The sequence below is a fragment of the Amblyomma maculatum genome, chromosome 1 (genome assembly GCF_055883805.1).
Source record: "Amblyomma maculatum isolate TAMU_Amacu chromosome 1, ASM5588380v1, whole genome shotgun sequence".
NCBI lineage: Eukaryota > Metazoa > Arthropoda > Arachnida > Ixodida > Ixodidae > Amblyomma > Amblyomma maculatum.
Window position 1 is genome coordinate 405,690,142 of NC_139344.1, and position 17,195 is coordinate 405,707,336.

Sequence of the window (17,195 nt, forward strand, 5' to 3'; positions counted from 1 at the left end):
AAACTTGTACAATGTAATAGCAAGTGTGCCTGTGGTGCCGCACCTCGTAATCCAATCTGTAAGCTATTGTGTGCCCACATGGCTCTCGATGATCATCAATGCATTACTTCTCATAGGAGCCTTCGCATTACCACAGATGCACATTATTTATTTTAGTGTGTGTGCTAGAAGTCATTCTACAAAGGATGAGGAGCTTCGCTGATGTCCCAAGTCCAAGATGCTGCAACTAGTAAGCGCATACCTTGCCGCAAATGAACAAGAAGTATTGGGATTTCTGGATATTCAGACAGGATGAATACTTAAAATAGTAATTAAACTGTGGCGCAAAAAATTCAGAAGATTGGATATTCTCAAAAAACCATCCATGAGAACCAGCAAGTCGTAACATTGAGAAAAATCAGCCTTATGGAGCAACAAATCTTGTTTGTATCAAAATGGCACAATTGGTACAGCTGTCCCACCCCTGTATATTCAATAGGTATAGTTAGGTGCAAGCTTGGGAGCAGAATTAAGTTGTGAATTTAAGTTGGTGAAAACTGCAAATTAACTTTTGCTAAAATAAGAAAAATGTATAAAAAGAAACAGAGTACAGAAAATCATTTTTCTTTCCAGGCAGGACTCTGCATTTCTGGCAGACCGAAATTATGCAAACACATGCTTGCACATTTGCTGTTGGTATTATTAATGAAGCCCAGCAAAGACATGAAAAAAAAGGAAACAAGCAGCGGGAAGGACTGAGCAGTATTGGTGATCTTGGAGGAAACAAGATTTGGTTCAGCTGAACACAGGCAGGATATCATGTGAAGATGTGACTAGAGAGGGAAGTGAGAGAAGAGAAAGCACCACGCTGGCATCATGTGTGGATGCCCTGGAAAGAGAACTAAATATTGAACCCGCAGAGAAGGGGAAACTTGGGAACGGATGGACGAAAGGGAGGAAGACATGGCTGACTCTGAAAATGACAGTGGTGGGCATGCCGGCGCATGGCCAATCCAGAGATTAGATTACATTTACATTTATACATACAGCACCCCCACTGGGATATTGTTGTAAGAAGAATTAACACAATGAAAACTACAAAAATAAAATGGTATAAACTCTGCAGATGTTGGGAAAATGGAGAAAAAGACATAAAAAAAGGACATTGCAGAAAACCTAAATACACATACGACATACGAGGAAAAAATTAAATTTCTACATATAGCACTCCTCTGGCAGTACAAAAAATATTAGGCAAATGATGAACTAAAGAAAATAATGAGAAGAAAAAGCAAAAAATGAAAACAAATGTTGCATAATAACAAACACGAGCCTGGCATGCTCATGTCAAAATACACAGAATAAGAAATAATGCTATTCTGAGAGTAACAGTCATTAACAGTCTTATTAGCACTCGTACTAACATACTGATGTAATCCTATTAGCCGGTGATTTTGTAACATGGTGAAAAAAAATTGTCTAGGAGAGGAAGCTACTATTCGAGCTGGCAGGCAATTCCAACCCAATTGTGCATTGTTCAGAAAAAAAAAAGAAAATTGAATTTGCCTACCCTAGAATTGCACTCGTGAACATTTAGATGATATTCAGCACATTCTCTTTTAAAATGCCAGTTCTGCCATTAAGCACACTGAGTAGGCAGGTGACATATATACCCAGAAAAGGATAGTGAAGGAGGGAACAATGCAACAGGAGGTTGACGGTCAAAGCCAACAGGAGGACACAGGATGAGAGCATGCAAGTGCTTATCGCTGGTGACTCCCACACAAGAAGGTGGGCCAGGACAATAATGAGGCGGGTGGCAGTGGCAATTCTGCTGCAGGAGAACAATAAATGTGGTGCTACGAGAAACAAAAAGCAAACTGTTGCAGAATGTCGCAGGACGTAACTTCAAGGGTGGAACCTGAGATAGACTGGTGCCTGGGTGGCTGTGCAGTAGCCTTCTTTAGAAGGCCCATGGAACTCAAAAGTGCATGGCACGCAGGAGAAGAAAGTCTGATAATGGAGGCTGCGGTCAGCATAATGGCCATTAAGATCATAGAGAAACTACAAAAAGTAAAGTTAACACCAAGATCAGCTACATAAACACTAAAGGCGGGCAGAATGAGAGCAAAATAATTAGAAACAAAACATAAATTTGAAACAAGAAGGAATAGGTGCATATAATCTGTGCAAGAGGTCGCAGGCAACAAGAAGACCCGCTGTTCACCAACGGGTGCGCCAAGGAAGAATGCAATAAAACAATGTCCAAATCCTAAATTCCTCTGTTATTTTGCTTGTACTTCCTGCCGGTACTTATATACACAAGCTTTTCCTTTCAGCTTTGTAACATCTCCCAGTATCTTTACCACCGTGTAAGTTAATTGTTTCCTCAATTCCATTTTCAGTGCCATTGTCTTTGCATTTTTGTGCCATGATTGCCATAGACTTTTTCTTTACTTACTTGTCATGCAAGCCATTTTTGCTTGGGCAAAGGCCTGCAGTATTTCATAAATAATGTAGAAAGGGGAGGGGTTAATATGCTCAACTAGCAAAAAACATGTCTTGGTATCAAGAATGATTATAGACAAAAGGACGTGGCTGCACATAGGCAACATGTGGACAAATAGCAATTGCAAGCAAGAAAACAAGCATCTGGTGAAATGTCTCAATGCCAATGTAAAAAGCTTGGAGATGGTGCCAGTTCTGCTAACGGCATATGAATAGCCACAATGATGATCTGGATGGAGACAGAAACTGCAATAATAAGCTGATGATATAACTGTCAGCTGTGCAATCTTGTTCCTGTAAATATGGAAGCTAAATGTGAAGGAAAAATGACATAGGAAATTAGGAACAGGAAAATGACCATTCACTAGGGCACCTGAATCAATGGCAGCTCAGAGAAATAACTCAAGTTACTGACATCCTAGTTGAAATTAAGAAGAAATGGTCATGGGACAGGACATATAGCGCTCAAAGAGGACAACCGATGGTCTCTGAGTGTAACCAATTGGAACCCAAGGGAAGGTGAGCATAGCAGGGGGCAGCAGAAAATAGGTGGGTGATGAAGCTAAGAAATTTGCAGTAGTGAAGTGGATGCAGCTATAAAAAAACTGGGTTAACTGGATTCCAAGGGAAGGAAAGCGTAGCAGGGGGCGGCAGAAAGTTAGGTGGGCGGATGAGATTAAGAAGTTCGCAGGGGTCAAGTGGATGCAGCTAGCACAGAACCGGGTTAAGTGGAGAGATATGGGAGAGGCCTTCGCCCTGCAGTGGGTATAATCAGGCTGATGATGATGATGATGATGAACTGGAGGAAATTGGGAGACGAATCCGCCCTGCAGTGGGCATAGTCCGGCTGATGATGATGATGAATCAATAGCGCATAAAATAAAAGAAGGTGATGAAAACAGCCATCTACTGAGCGAGTGACCACCTGTGCATGAAACCGAGAATCCCTTTCTTGATACCAATAAAGAATGCAAATTCACCTTTAGCTCTCATTCAGCTTATGACAATATCAAATTCAAGGACACAACGGATGAATGCAAAACTGAAATGTAAAACCAAAAATTCTAGGGGGCACTTTGGACCACTAAAGTGCGATGAAGCGAAAGCCTTTATAGCGCGGTGGTCTGTAGCCCTACACTACAGCACCTCTTTCTCTTTCTTCTTGCACTCCCACCTTCCTCCTTAGGTGTCCGTGAAGAATTGCAACAGATGCAGTGCCTTTTCTTTCCTGTAAACCAATCTGAAATGCCACTGATGTCTGCTTCTGTATACTGTCTAGTGCAGTGTTCAAGAAAGCACCAAATGAAAGGCGCTGCATGGATGCCTCGATCGGATGCCCGGCAGGGTCAGCTTCGTGAATCACCTGCTGAAGTCATGACCGGATATGACGTCACGACTGGTCATGATGTCACAGTCTCGCAGTATTCCGCTGACTCTCATGAAGAAGTGGGACAATATCATTAATACTAAATTACTGAGTTACGTCAATGTCATGAGTTTGATTGACCAGACTCTTGCTGACTAAATTTTTGAAACTGCCACCTAACCAGAGGTGAGTGTGATGGAAGTGTGTGAGAGAATCGTGGACGACAGTATGAGCCGTTAAAGGCTTTCACCTAAATACTGCTAATGCAGAATCTTTATATCAGTATGTCAATGCAAGTTGGTAGATATTTCTGTGCATACCCTGACAGGAATGTATTTGTGTCTTTGCAAAGAGTCCAGTTATGGTCAGTGCATTCCACAAAATGTTTTATGCTTCTTTATGGCGACCCTGCACACCTTACTCGGGCCTTGCAGGCCGATCACTTTCAGTACAAAATTTGTGAATACACAACGAGGCATCTGCTGCTAATCCACACTATGTAGAGATTTGTCTCTCAGGTTGATGGTCCTTACACTGCTACCAACATAGGGAAGAGAATAAGACAGTGGCCTTCATTATAACATTACAGATGGCTAGCCAAAACCTCCTATTGCCAGCAGACTCTTTCCAAACATTTCCAGCGCTATTCATGTTAACAGTACTTTTATCGAATCAGCAGTTTGTACAGATGAGCACTTCCTAGCATAAAGGTAACATACCTTCAAAGCTGGCACTGCATTCCACAGAGTGTGCTCGTGGACAATTGAAACGATATGCACATGAAACCAAAACAAGCATCAGCACCATACCCGAATTGGAGCAGTTGCACTCGATTTCAAGCGTAATGCTCCACAGTACATCATTCTAAGACAAGCTTGCTCAAGTCTGCATATGCAGTGCTTGGCCCAAAATATGGGAAAGAACAAATCTCATGTGAAGAAAACCAATTCCTTTGCTCCATCACTTCAAGGAGAAAGAAACAACCAAATTGGCTAGTGCCTTGAACGTGCCATTTTATCAAAATGTTACGTATTGTTAATAAGATCGAAGACAGTTCGAAGCTAGTGCAAGTGTTGTCTTTTTTCTCTAAGCACTACTGTGAAACATTAATTCGACCAGACATGTATGCTTCTCAAGTGTATAATTTCGTCATTATACCTGTTCCATTTACCCAGCCGTGGCTTACACTGCGTTGTTACACGAGTGTAGGCCAGTCTGGACAGCTAAAACGACTAAGTTGAAAACAAGACTGTCTGCCGATCACCTTGTGCAACATCACAGCGGTGTTGTTGTTGGCTCCTGGCTCGTGAAGAACTAAGCAACAGTGCAACTAGTCATTCAAGCATCCACCTGATAAGTCGTCCGGTGCGGCAGTCGAAGGAAAGTTTTTAGCTGAATGCCGATTAACTGCTGCCTTGATTGAATTATACTCCACGTCGATGATTCCCCTATACACATAAAAACAGAAGCGACTGCAAGAGGCGAACTAGAAGGAAACCTTACAATATGACATGAGTAACGACACCCAACTGAGCGAGCAGCCGGCCGCGCTTCTGAGAAGTTCATGTGGGTAATGGGGAGGTGTTACGGTATTTCTTGTAACATTTACACCTTCTCTGAAACGATGATCTGTGAACACCTAATTTCGACAGCTTAGAACGGAGATGAGAGGGCATTGTTTCAGCTCCTAAGGTGTGAAATCAGTCGAAAAGAACTCACCCTTCTCGGCCATAACTCGCACGGGACCCGGCCTAAGGCAGCACGAAGCACAAAACACTCTCACGAGATATAGAACAGTACACAAGACAAGCCGTTGTTCACAGTAGTTCACAGCAATCTAAAAAAGTTGGTTCAAAACGCGCAGGACGCTTGCAGGACGCACGACCGTACGACGATGGAAACAGCAAGTACTACGAGGAGGCTTGGCCTTGGCTTGGCGGCAATCTGGTACTGGCTAGCCAAAGCAAGCCAGCACATAACGAGCGAAATTGAAGTTTTCAGCCTACACTAGCCGAGCCAGATTCGAAGTGCTTGCACGGAGTGTTTCCCGGGTTTTCAAAGTTGCGATTTCGTGTGTTGATTATCAGGCGTTCGTTTTAGTTGCTGTGACATCTGATGCAGTAAAAGCTTACACTTGCTGTGATCGCCGTGACTGCGAAGCGAAGGAACGGCTTTGTAGCAAATGTCTCAAATCATGCTGTGGTGGGTGTGGCGGTGACAGCAATGTCCGGAGGCAAGCGCTCGCTGCGCCTGGACTTCGTGGACTGTCAGGCGCATTCGGCGTCGGCCGAAGGAGCAGCGCCTCTTGTTGATCCGAGCCGCGTGCGCAGTAGCTCCGTCGACCCCAACCGCGGCCTCTACCCACGAGGGTCAAGCCGACGACGGAACGCTACCGGACCATCCGGTGGCGGAGCACTGCCCGTGTTTCAAGCAGCCAGTTCGCTGTTGCCTCGCGCAAAGATGAACAATGTGGCAACCGATCGGCGTCCGTCCGCAAGCAAATCGACCGCGCAGAGCAACAAGATATCCAGCTACCTCGTCCGTGGCAGCAAGAGGACGCGCTCGCCGCCCGCAGACAACCGATGCCGTCCGGACGGCGGCGATAGCCGTCGATTTCGAGGTAGTACTGCGTTTCAAGTGCTTGTCTTGTGTCGGGCGACGAGTGTTGCTCCACATTTCACACATTACAGCAACACATGAAGCCGTAGTGTCACCAGAAGACGAGCGTCGAGACCTTGACTCACACACATTCAGCGTCTTCGCCGCTTATCTTCAGTTGCATTACGGCTTCGCGATGATCGACGCCCAAATTTCGAGTTTAGTTTAGTACCGCCAGAGTCATTCAATACTGGTAAAGAAAAACCACGATGTTAGCGTTTTGCGGGATTGCACAAGAAGCCCTTCGTTGAGGTGCGTCCCCGTTGTTATGTCACTGCTAGGCTGCGTTTTCCGAGGCGAAGGTAGCGGGCCCTCAAACTGTCATACTGATTCCTTTCGAATCTGCGTAAGATCTAGAACAGAACTGCTAGATGCAACTTGTGCGAGCCGTCGTACGGAACTCGAACCGTGAGCTAACGCATTCATGAGCGTCTGGGAGGTTGTGGGCTCCCAAAATAGTCACACAAGTGCAGCATAGATCGCTTTCGAATCTGTATAAAATATAATGTATAAATATAATGTACAAATGCTAGTACCAACTTTGCACCAACCATTGGTCAGGAATTGAACCGTGAACCAACATATGTAAGCATCATACAATATATAGCGGCTGATTGCTTACAGGCATCCAAAAATGGTGCCTTCGCGTCACCTCCAAGCCTCATCTAAATGGGTGAATAGGTGCACAAAGCACAAAGTCCATTGAATTGATTGGACCAGCAGTAGTGTATGGTTGTCAAGTTCCTAATTATGGGGCCATGGCATTTTGGACGAAGGTGAAGACATGTTTTGGTACGAGCACTGTACACACACTTGTGTGCAAAGGTTTTGCGCACTGCGCTGGGACACCATTTCTCGCAATTGCTATGAAATCAAACCGGTTTATAATTTCCCATAGTGCTGTCACATATCTCACATAACCAATGACCAAACGGATAGAAACAAAGCAGATTGGCCTCTCAAAATCGTGGAGGAATAAAGCCCTCTATAGGCAGCCATGGCGCAAAATTGGATGCTCGTTCATAGAGTTGAAGTAACCATAGCAAACAGAGTTACACATTTTCTATTGTGCTTTTGTATACTGTAAGGTGACTTTATTAATGCAGTGCTGATGTACTAGCATTCGACATAGACTGTTTATCTACTGAATGAACAAGCATCAAGTCTTGCTTGGTGGTTGACATTTGCCTATCATAGGCTACTTAACAGGCAGACCCACTTTATTTATTGGTTTGATCAGCCTGTCTAACAACCTTTGGGATTGTTAAATTGAGAATCAAGATCGCTCCTGACTGGAACGATTTGTTAGTGTAGCGGTACTGGTATTCTGACATGCCGACAAGGAATGCCATTGCATTGCCACTCATATTCGGTTATAAAGTGCCCAACTTTAAAAAGCTAAATAACATTTATGTAGTCTAATCAATGCCTTTTCTACTATGTTTGCTGTGCCAGCTAGTTTGATGTTAAGACTGATGTGAGCAATAGAATTACAGCTCGTTGGTGGCTATCATTTGCTTTTGTTCTTTCTGAGGTTCAAAGTTCATTGAGATATTTTAGCTACATTTAGATTCATGTTTTCAATGTCCATCTCCTTTCTAGTTGGTAGCGAGGGCAGGATCTCATTCTGTCTCAAAGCTACCACAGGGAGGAGCAAAAGTGTAATTGAGCCTGGTGACTCTTACAATGCTCTAGTGCAATTAGCAACCAAGGAGTTGGTTAATGACAGGCACAACTCATTATCAGTCCGATTACCAGGAATGTTGTCCAGTTTTCTGGCATCACCAACTAAGTATGGTGTGTGGCAGTGAAAAAAAAAAAGTTAATTGTGGCGTTTAACTTTCTGAACCAACACTTAAGCTCTGTGCAGGGGTTCTCCAGTCTGTGCAAACATCAGTGCTCAGCACAGGTGCTTTTGTATTTCGCCTGCATCGAATGCACCCTTGCTACTAATGCAGGTCGTGCATGCTGTGAAGGCCTGTGTGCTCTGCAGACAGCACATTTTGTAGTGTCCACTGAAGAAGACCTCTGGGATCCACAAGCACTCGTGCCGGGTGTCTGTGGAGAGAGGCACATTGACAAGGCACTAGTCACTTCGTAACCGAGAGCAACTGGCAACCGAACATAGCTAGGCTGTGGGCCATTTCCCCCAGAGTTCTAGAGTTGAATGTTGCCTGTTTCCTTTTCCAGCGGCCGCCTGTCAGGAGTCAGGTTATTAACACCCTCTACTGTGTCACCGATTTGATGGTCGTTGTGATGAGTTGCTCCATAGCTGCTAGGGACTAAGGGCCATCAGTTAATTGGTGTATTTATACAGGAAGTTGTGGCCAAACACTACAACAGGATGACAAAATCCTGTTCTTTTGATAGAGCACATTGGGGGAGTTAGTGGCCAGGGTGTCAGGAGCACTTAAGGTCTGGATATCGATTCGGCTGATGCTCAGATATTCATTTTTAAATCAATTGGAGAATCCAGGCAGGACCAGAACTCAAGCTATGGCCCTCTTGCATGTGAGGGAGGTGCTCCACTTCTACACCATTGCTGCATGCCGTTATATGCACACAAATAACTCTGCAGCTTGTTAAATGTCTGAAACTTTTGCTTAGAGACTTTGTGATGCTTGGTGTGGCTCAGTGGTCTTATTATTTTATGCGTGTATTACATGCATTTTGAATTCATTCTCAGTTAATAAGGTGGTTGCCATGCTGATCTATGGGGAGGTAACTCGTGGCACTTTAAATAATTTTAACTTGAATGCAGACATCCAGTGAATAGGAGCTAAGTGTACATTCTCACTTTTGTTCCCCGCCAGGTGTTCACCTTTTGAAGAGGCTTAATAGGTTGACATTTGGGAGGTTGTACTACAAGGGAATAATTGGTGATTGCTTGGTGCCTGGAACTGCGCAGTGATTTTTTTACTTTGATTGTTTTTGTCATAACACAAAGGGGACAACCCTTCTGGCTTTTCGGTTGCAGCAGCGGAGGAGGCGGTGGTTGATGAGGACAGCAGCAGCAGCTCTGACTCAGTGGTTATCACAGCTGCCTTTGGCCTCCTGCCACCAGTGTCTGTGCTGCGGGAGGAAGAGGAGGAGTGGTTCTCCCTTTTGCCCCCTGAGCTGCTGGAGCGCATTCTGTCCCACATCAGTCTGCAGGACTTGCTGCTGATCTGCAGCCGCGTATGCACACGCTGGCACACACTCATCCGCAACCCCCACGTGAGTCCTTCGGGAGCAGCGCTCCTTTGGTAGCACCTTTGCTTCTTCATGATGCGTGTGTTACTACCTGCCGGTGACCAATAATTGTTTTCTCTCTTGTGGTTCTGGTTTCGGTCTAAACAACCAAACAATTCCTGGGACATCAAGGTCAACCACAGGTCATATGAGGCATAGAGAACTTCAATGTAATCGCTGCTTCATAGTTCTGATTGGCCACAAGCCAAGGTGCTTTAAGAGCCAGAATGACTAAAGGCAGACAAAAGTAGCGATGATACCAGTTATTACATCCTTCACTGGCCCCACGCTGAAGTTTGATGCCACCGTCATCATTTGGCTGTCAAAGCCAAAGCAATGTGAGAAAAGGAATCAAGTTGTAAATTGTACTTGCTGTCCGTAAGCCTCACATGGTAAGCCTCATATAATAATAGTATCTTTATGAAGAAGGAACATTCAACCAAAATTCAGCGTTGCTACTTCGTGTAGGTCACTGACCCTTCAAGGACTTGTCATTACTCCATGGTGTTGAATAGGGGCAAACTATTATGCCCTAGCAAGTTGCAGTTCGTAATGGTGCCCACAGTTGGTCCTGCAGTTCACGCAAAGGTCAGTCATGTACTTTGCATATTAAAGCCAAACTTTTGCTGAGTGCAATGGAGCCTTTGAGGACATCGAGGACCCCTCTGTATGTCAGGGCAAACTACCACTGTGTGTGTTTAGTAGTGCCTTTCACTAGACCGTTGACAAGGAATGACAAAGATGGCAGATACAAAGGAGATGAAGCTTCAGATTTCACTGAAAGATCACTTGGGGCAGTCAGTCATCTCCGTGATATTGAGGTCATGTCTGCAGTGGTACAGCAAGCTGGTTTCAGCAAAGCACTGTTTGTTGGCTCCTTTGAGAATGCTTGGTTGATTCATTTGGATAATTCTTTATGTGAAAATGCGGGTAATTTTCACACCGCACTGTGGTGACCCTGTGCTCCTGTCAATGGAGAACTTGTTTGGCAGATTGGTATTTTTGCGGCTGCATACTTTGGCAGGGTGACCTCCAAGAACATTGTGACCAAACACAAGTGCTGCTGCATGTCTTTTTGTGCAGTATGTCAGCAGGAGAGAAAAACGCAACGTATATCATTCTATTTGCTTTCCCATTAATCCCAAGTGGAGGCAGCCTTGGGTGCAGAAACAGTGGATTGGCAAACCAGTGTCACAGTGTCGATGGTTGTGTGTTTTAGCACTTTTAGGGGGACAGCTTATTCTCTCGAGTAAGAATGTGGTGTCATTAACCTTTCTTTGATTTTAACTGAGCAACAGGGATGATAATCGTGCCGGGTTGTTGTGTGGTGGCTGTGGTGCAGCTGTAAGGCTGGCTAAATTATACCAAGTTATAAATCATTGTGCAGATAAAGCGCTGACATTTCAAATCAAATCAAAATAAAATAAAAATTTATTCAACATCATTGATTTACTATTTTGTTTCTAGTAAGGTTTTAAAATTCCCCATTGGTGCTTTTCATTCAAAGCGCTCGTGTTTCACGGTCCAGGAAATAAAACCTCGAAGTAGACGGACCAAAGCAATGAGAGAGGAAGGCATCTGTGAAAGCAGGAGCTGACTGGCAGGTCATGTGAACTGGCCAGCAAAGGTAGCTTTACATTCTAGACCCAATCAATGAATTGCACTTGACCTGTTTCATGATTTGGAAATGGATTATCAGCAAGCGAAAGCAGGATCAGACGCCCGTGTCTCGAATTGCAATGTTTTTTGCAATCGGCGTCTTATAATCAGGTTCTTAGATGCTTAAATAAACACTAAATTTAGCTTGGAATAATTGTATTCATGATAAAACTGCATTTTCTTGGTATTTATGCAAAATGAAATTAATTACAATAGAGTGCTGCAATCTTTGTCGTCACTGCCACAATTTTCTAATGACAATGCTTTTTGCTATGTGACAGCACACACTGAAAGTGGCATCACTTTAAGGGATGTGTACTTCAGTCAGTCAGTTCAGTCGTTCAGTCGTGTCCGACTCTTCGTGACCCTATGGACCATGTCACGCCACGCTTTCCGGTCTCTCACTATCTTCCTAACATCACATAACTTCATCTGCAGTGCCTCGAGGATGCCATCTAACCATCGCATTCGCTGCCTACCCCTTCTCCGGCGACCCTCAACCTTTCCCAACATCAAATCTTTCTCCAGCGACTCCTCTCTTCTCATCAGATGACCAAAGTAGCTGAGCTTTAACTTTAGAATTTGACTCTCCAATGAGCAGTCAGGGTTTATGGTCGACAATATCGACTGATTTGATCTTCTGGCAGTCCAAGGAACTCTTCGCCAGCACCACAATTTAAACGCGTCAATTCTTCGGCGGTCAGCCTTTTTCACAGTCCAACTCTCGCATCCATACATCACAACTGGAAAGACCATAGCACGAGTTATACGGATCTTGGTTGGCAGTCCAACTCTCGCATCCATACATCACAACTGGAAAGACCATAGCACGAGTTATACGGATCTTGGTTGGCAGACTAATGTCTCTGCTCTTTACTAGGCGGTCAAGGCTAACCATTGCTCTCTTTCCCAGAAGCAGGCGTCTCCTAATTTCATGGCTGCAGTCTCCTTCCGAGGTAATCTTGGAGCCCAAGAAGAGAAAATCTGTCACAGCTTCCACTTCTTGTCCATTGATGCTCCAGGACTTGATAGGGCAAGACGCCATGATCTTTGTCTTTTTAATGCTCAGTTTAAGCCCAAACTTCTCACTCTCTTCTTGTGCGCGCATCAGAAGTCTCTTGAGTTCCACTTCACTTTCTGCCATTAAAGTGGTATCATCCGCATATCTAAGGTTGTTGATACGTTTTCCAGCAATCTTCACTCCAGCTGAAGACTCGTCCAGACCGACCTTCCTCATGATGCACTCTGCATATAGGTTAAATAGGCAGGGCGACAGTATGCAGCCTTGCCTCACTCCTTTCTCGATCGGAAACCAATCAGCAAGACCATGCCCAGTTCTGACTGTGGCCTCTTGCCCTTCATACAGGTTCCTGAGGAGACAGATGAGGTGAATTGGAACTCCCATCTCTTGGAGAGCTTGCCACAATCTGCTGTGATCTACGCAGTCAAACACTTTCGCATAATCAATAAAGCAGAAGTAGATGGGTTTCTGGAACTCTCTTGCTTTTTCCATGATCCAGCGAAGGTTGGCAATTTGGTCTCTAGTTCCTCTGCCCTTGCGAAACCCAGCTTGCACGTCCGGAAGCTCCGGATCCACATACTGCTGCAGCCTACCTTGGAGGATTTTCAACATCACCTTGCTAGCATGCGAAATAAGCGCGATCGTGCGGTAGTTGGAACAATCTTTGGCACTGCCTTTCTTTGGAATGGGGATGTAAACTGACCTCTTCCAATCCTGTGGCCACTGCAGGGTTGTCCAAATCTTCTGACATAATGTATGCAGAATGTTAACAGCGTCATGGTTGAGGTTTTGAAGCAACTCAGCTGGAATGCCATCAATTCCGCTAGCTTTGTTCTTAGCAAGGCTGGCTAAGGCCCATTCAACTTCACTCTTCAGGATGCCCGGCTCGAGGTCAGTAATCACTACCGTCTTATGTTGGGTTTGCACATTCGGGTCCTTCTTGTACAGTTCTTCTGTGTATTCCTGCCACCTCATCTTTATCTCTGAGGCTTCGGTGAGGTCCTTGCCTCGTTTGTCCTTTATCACGCCCACCTTAGCACAGAAGCTTCCTTTGATATCTTTGATTGTCTTATACAGAGCTCTTGTGTTCCTTAATTGGCTGTTGTCCTCAACTGCTTGGCACTGTATGTTCAGGAAGGCATTCTTATCTCTCCTTGCTATTTTCTGAAAATCCGCATTAAGAACCTTGTATCTTTCTCTTTCCCCCATAACTTTTGCCATCCTCCTTTCCTCAGCTATTTGCAAAGCCTCTTCAGATAACCAGTTTGCTTTCTTGCATTTCTTTTGCTTTGGAACTACCTTAGTAGCAACTTCTTGTATTATATCACGAACATTAGTCCACATCTCTTCGGGCTCTCTGTCTTCTAGATCTAATTCTTGAAATCGATTCCTCACTTCCACAGCATATTCTAATGGAATTTGATCCAGATCATACCTGAAAGGCCTTCTAGTTTTCTGCGTTTTCCTCAATCGAAGCTTAATTTTGGCAACAAGAAGCTGATGATCGGTGCCACAGTCGGCCCCAGGCCTTGTTTTTACTGCTTGTATAGCGCTTTTCCATCTCTGCCGGCAAAGAATATAATCTATCTGATTCCTGCACAGACCGTCCGGTGAAGTCCATGTGTACAGGCGCCTCTTGTGCTGTTGAAAATGAGTATTCGCTATGGTCAGGTTGTTTTCTTGACAAGACTCTACTAGCCTCTGCCCAGCTTCATTTGGCTCGCCAAGACCGAACTTGCCTATAATTCCGGATATTTCTTCACTCCCGACCTTAGCATTCCAGTCTCCTATGAGAAAAACGACGTCTGATGATGGGGTGCGGTCTAAAAGGCATTGTAGGTCCGCATAAAATGTCTCAACGTCAGCTTCTTCAGCAGTAGTGGTCGGTGCATAGACTTGGATAACTGTTATGTTGAAAGGGTGACCTTGGATCCGAAGTGAAGTCATTCGGTCGTTTTTGGGGTTGTACCCTAGCACTGCTTTGCCCATTCTTCTGTTTACTATGAGAGCGACCCCATTCCTTCTCTTGGATTCGTGCCCACAATAAAAGACATAATGGTCGCCGGAGTAAAATTCTCCCATTCCGGTCCACTTAAGCTCGCTGATACCCAAGATATCAATGTTCAATCTGTCCATTTCTCGCTTGACGACATCCAGTTTACCTTGCGTCGTAGATCTTACATTCCATGTTGCTATGTGATATATCTCCTTGCAACATCGGACTTTCCGGTCGCTTCCCGACACATCCACAACTGAGCGTCCTTTTGGCTTTAGCCCAGCCGCTTCATCGCCCTTTGTTCATCCCCAGTAACATGTGGGACGCCTTCCAACCTGGGGGGCTCATCTTCCGGCGCCATATCATTAATGGTATTGTGACTGGCCATAGGGTTTTCTTAGCAGGAAATACTAGAGTGGGTTGCCATTACCTTCTCCAGTGAATCACATTTTGTCAGAACTGTCTGCCGTGACCTGTCTATCTTGGGTGTCCCTACACAGCAGAGCTCACGACTTCATCGAGTTTCGCAAGCCCCTCCGCCACGACAAGGCAGTGATCCATGAAGTATTAATCACCGCTTGGGTGCAGTCTACTACCGTTATCATTTGGCTGTCAAAGCCAAAGCAATGTGTCAAAATTTGAGTTGTTATAGTGAGATACAACTCAAGTCTGCAGTAATAGCCACACATGGCTCCTTCATGACAGGAAGTATAGTTTACTGTCAAAGCTTTTCTTGTTGCCTAAAAAAATATAGCAGCCAGTCAGCATGGCTGATCAAATGCAGAGTAGGTGCAATAGCACTGCTTACCCCTGCTATACTATTCCTGGCATCACATCTAGAGCAGTAGAAGAGGGTGCCCACTGCAAAGAAAGATAATTGAAAAGCAAGAAAGTGCGCTTGAAGGTGAGCACTCGTTAAGGCGCGGCGGTAGGCACAAGCTGTGTCACGATGCAGCGAGCAGCATCGAGCCGAGTGTAGGGAGTACTTCTAGGGAGGTCTCCTGCCTGTGGAGGCTGAGAGGTGACTGATGGGAGGGGAGATAGTCCGAAGTTGAAGGCTTGCGGGAAACGCTCGACTGCTCAGTCTGGGGTGACATGCGCTTGTAAGCCATTGCCCAGTGACAGCTGCGAGGAATGCAGCTGTGGTACACGTTACTTTTTCATTGGCTGCAGCTGTACATCTTCTCCGCCTCCTCATTGACCAAGCAGCATGACCAGCTTCTCTTTTGCACTTGTGGGGCCCTGCTCCACATACCTTTAAAGCCAGCGGTGCATCGCACCACATTTGAAGATCGCGCCACTTCCCGGCACTCCCTGTGCGCTGCCTTTTTTCCCCTCTCTTCTCCCGCCGACGGGGGAAACCGGTCCCCACTCGGACCCCATAAAGCGAGGCGCACTGGCATCTCGCTCCCTCTTCACTCTTGGATTTCCCGCTGGCCGCTGCCTGGCTGCCCTCGCGACGACGACCGCTGACTCCCCGCATCTGCATGGACGGACAGTGAGATAAAGATGTTTCTTCCACGGCCCGCTGTGTGTGTGTGTCTTGCATCTCCCTCGGGTAGAGGAGTCGCCCACACACTTCAAGTAAACGGAAAGAGAGAGAGGGGCCTTGGACAGACATCGGTGAAATCTGTGATTGCTGCTTGTAGTGCTGTGCACTAAAAGCTAAGCAGCATATCCGATTACAAGCACAAACATTTCAGTGCCTCTGACTTGTTTCAAAAACAGATCACGTTTACTGTTCAGCTGAGTAATGCACACACCATGTACCATGGCCCATTAAGGCATAATTATCAGCATTTTTTGAATATTAGAACCGCAGCAGACACAGGACAGATGAAGTATCCTGTTACAGTAGCACACTGTTCCATCATCTTTGTTCCTTATATCTTATTCTGCGCTAATAGTCTAATGAACCCATGCTCAAACTAACGTGCAAAAATGTCCTCGGTATTTTTTTTGCCCTTGTGTTAACTGTTGCTGAAAGTATTTTCACTGGTGTCTGGTCAAAAATTTATTTTCTGGTGGAAGTTTTGGCAGAGCAGAAATTTTGTGCAGCAAAAATTTCCGATGAAGAACGAGTAAGAGCTGTAGCCGTTGCGCTACACTTCTCGTGACCTTGCCTGCCAAAGAGGGGTTGTTTATGCCTACCAGAAATTACCTTGTCACCTCTTCTGCAGGGATAGGTTTGCAGAGTCTTCCTCGAACATCTGTAGATGGGTGAGGCCAAGGGAACAGTGTTATGTGTGTGTGCTTTGGCTGCAGTTCCTGGCGCAGCGGAAGCGCTACTATCGTTACAAGTCCGGCCGATGCAGTGCTGCCAAGGCGGAGGTGGAGGAACTCTGCAGAATGCACCACATGGACTCAGTGGAGACCTGCCTGCCAGGTCTCATCAGGTGACTGTTAGGTGCAAAGCTTGTAAAATTTGGCCGGCTATTTGAAAACATCACATACATTGTGTGCACGTTTCAGAGTTAAAGGAGGTGTGGAGTATACAGCATTCCTCTTTTTTCAATATTATGTGCTCTCCACGCCTCGGGTGATGTTGTCATTTCCTCTGGCTGGGCACAGCCTCATGGCTTCATTGATTTCATCCATGCTTCGGGTGATATGACTTGGGACAAAAACCACCCTTGAATGTTGAAGGGACGGAAGACGGCATTTTTATTTAGAGGGCAATGGCCGCAATTCCGCACTAACCTTTTATTGATTATACTTGGAAAGGCATTGTGTAAAAATTGCGCATCGGCCGGTCACACCATTCCTTACGCTGCTTT

General features: G+C 45.3%; 2 protein-coding genes across 4 annotated transcripts in view; one reads left to right on the top strand and one right to left on the bottom strand.

Annotated features, from left to right (window-relative positions):
* LOC146208752 (uncharacterized) overlaps positions 1-5,785 on the bottom strand; it is a 36,719-nt gene extending 30,934 nt beyond the window's left edge. The window contains exon 1 of the mRNA XM_084596052.1: positions 5,573-5,785. Within this exon, the coding sequence (XP_084452178.1) occupies positions 5,573-5,585 (13 nt within the window). The 5' untranslated portion in view covers positions 5,586-5,785. The remainder of the gene's footprint in view (positions 1-5,572) is intronic.
* Positions 5,786-5,845: 60 nt separating this feature from the next.
* LOC146208753 (F-box DNA helicase 1-like) overlaps positions 5,846-17,195 on the top strand; it is an 82,323-nt gene continuing 70,973 nt past the window's right edge. For 2 of the 3 annotated variants that reach the window (XM_084596041.1, XM_084596048.1), the window contains exons 1-3: positions 5,846-6,473; positions 9,489-9,727; positions 16,684-16,814. In XM_084596041.1, coding sequence (XP_084452167.1) covers positions 6,077-6,473; positions 9,489-9,727; positions 16,684-16,814 — 767 coding nt within the window. In that variant the 5' untranslated portion in view covers positions 5,846-6,076. The remainder of the gene's footprint in view (positions 6,474-9,488; positions 9,728-16,683; positions 16,815-17,195) is intronic. The other variant, XM_084596043.1, reaches the window with a different exon arrangement.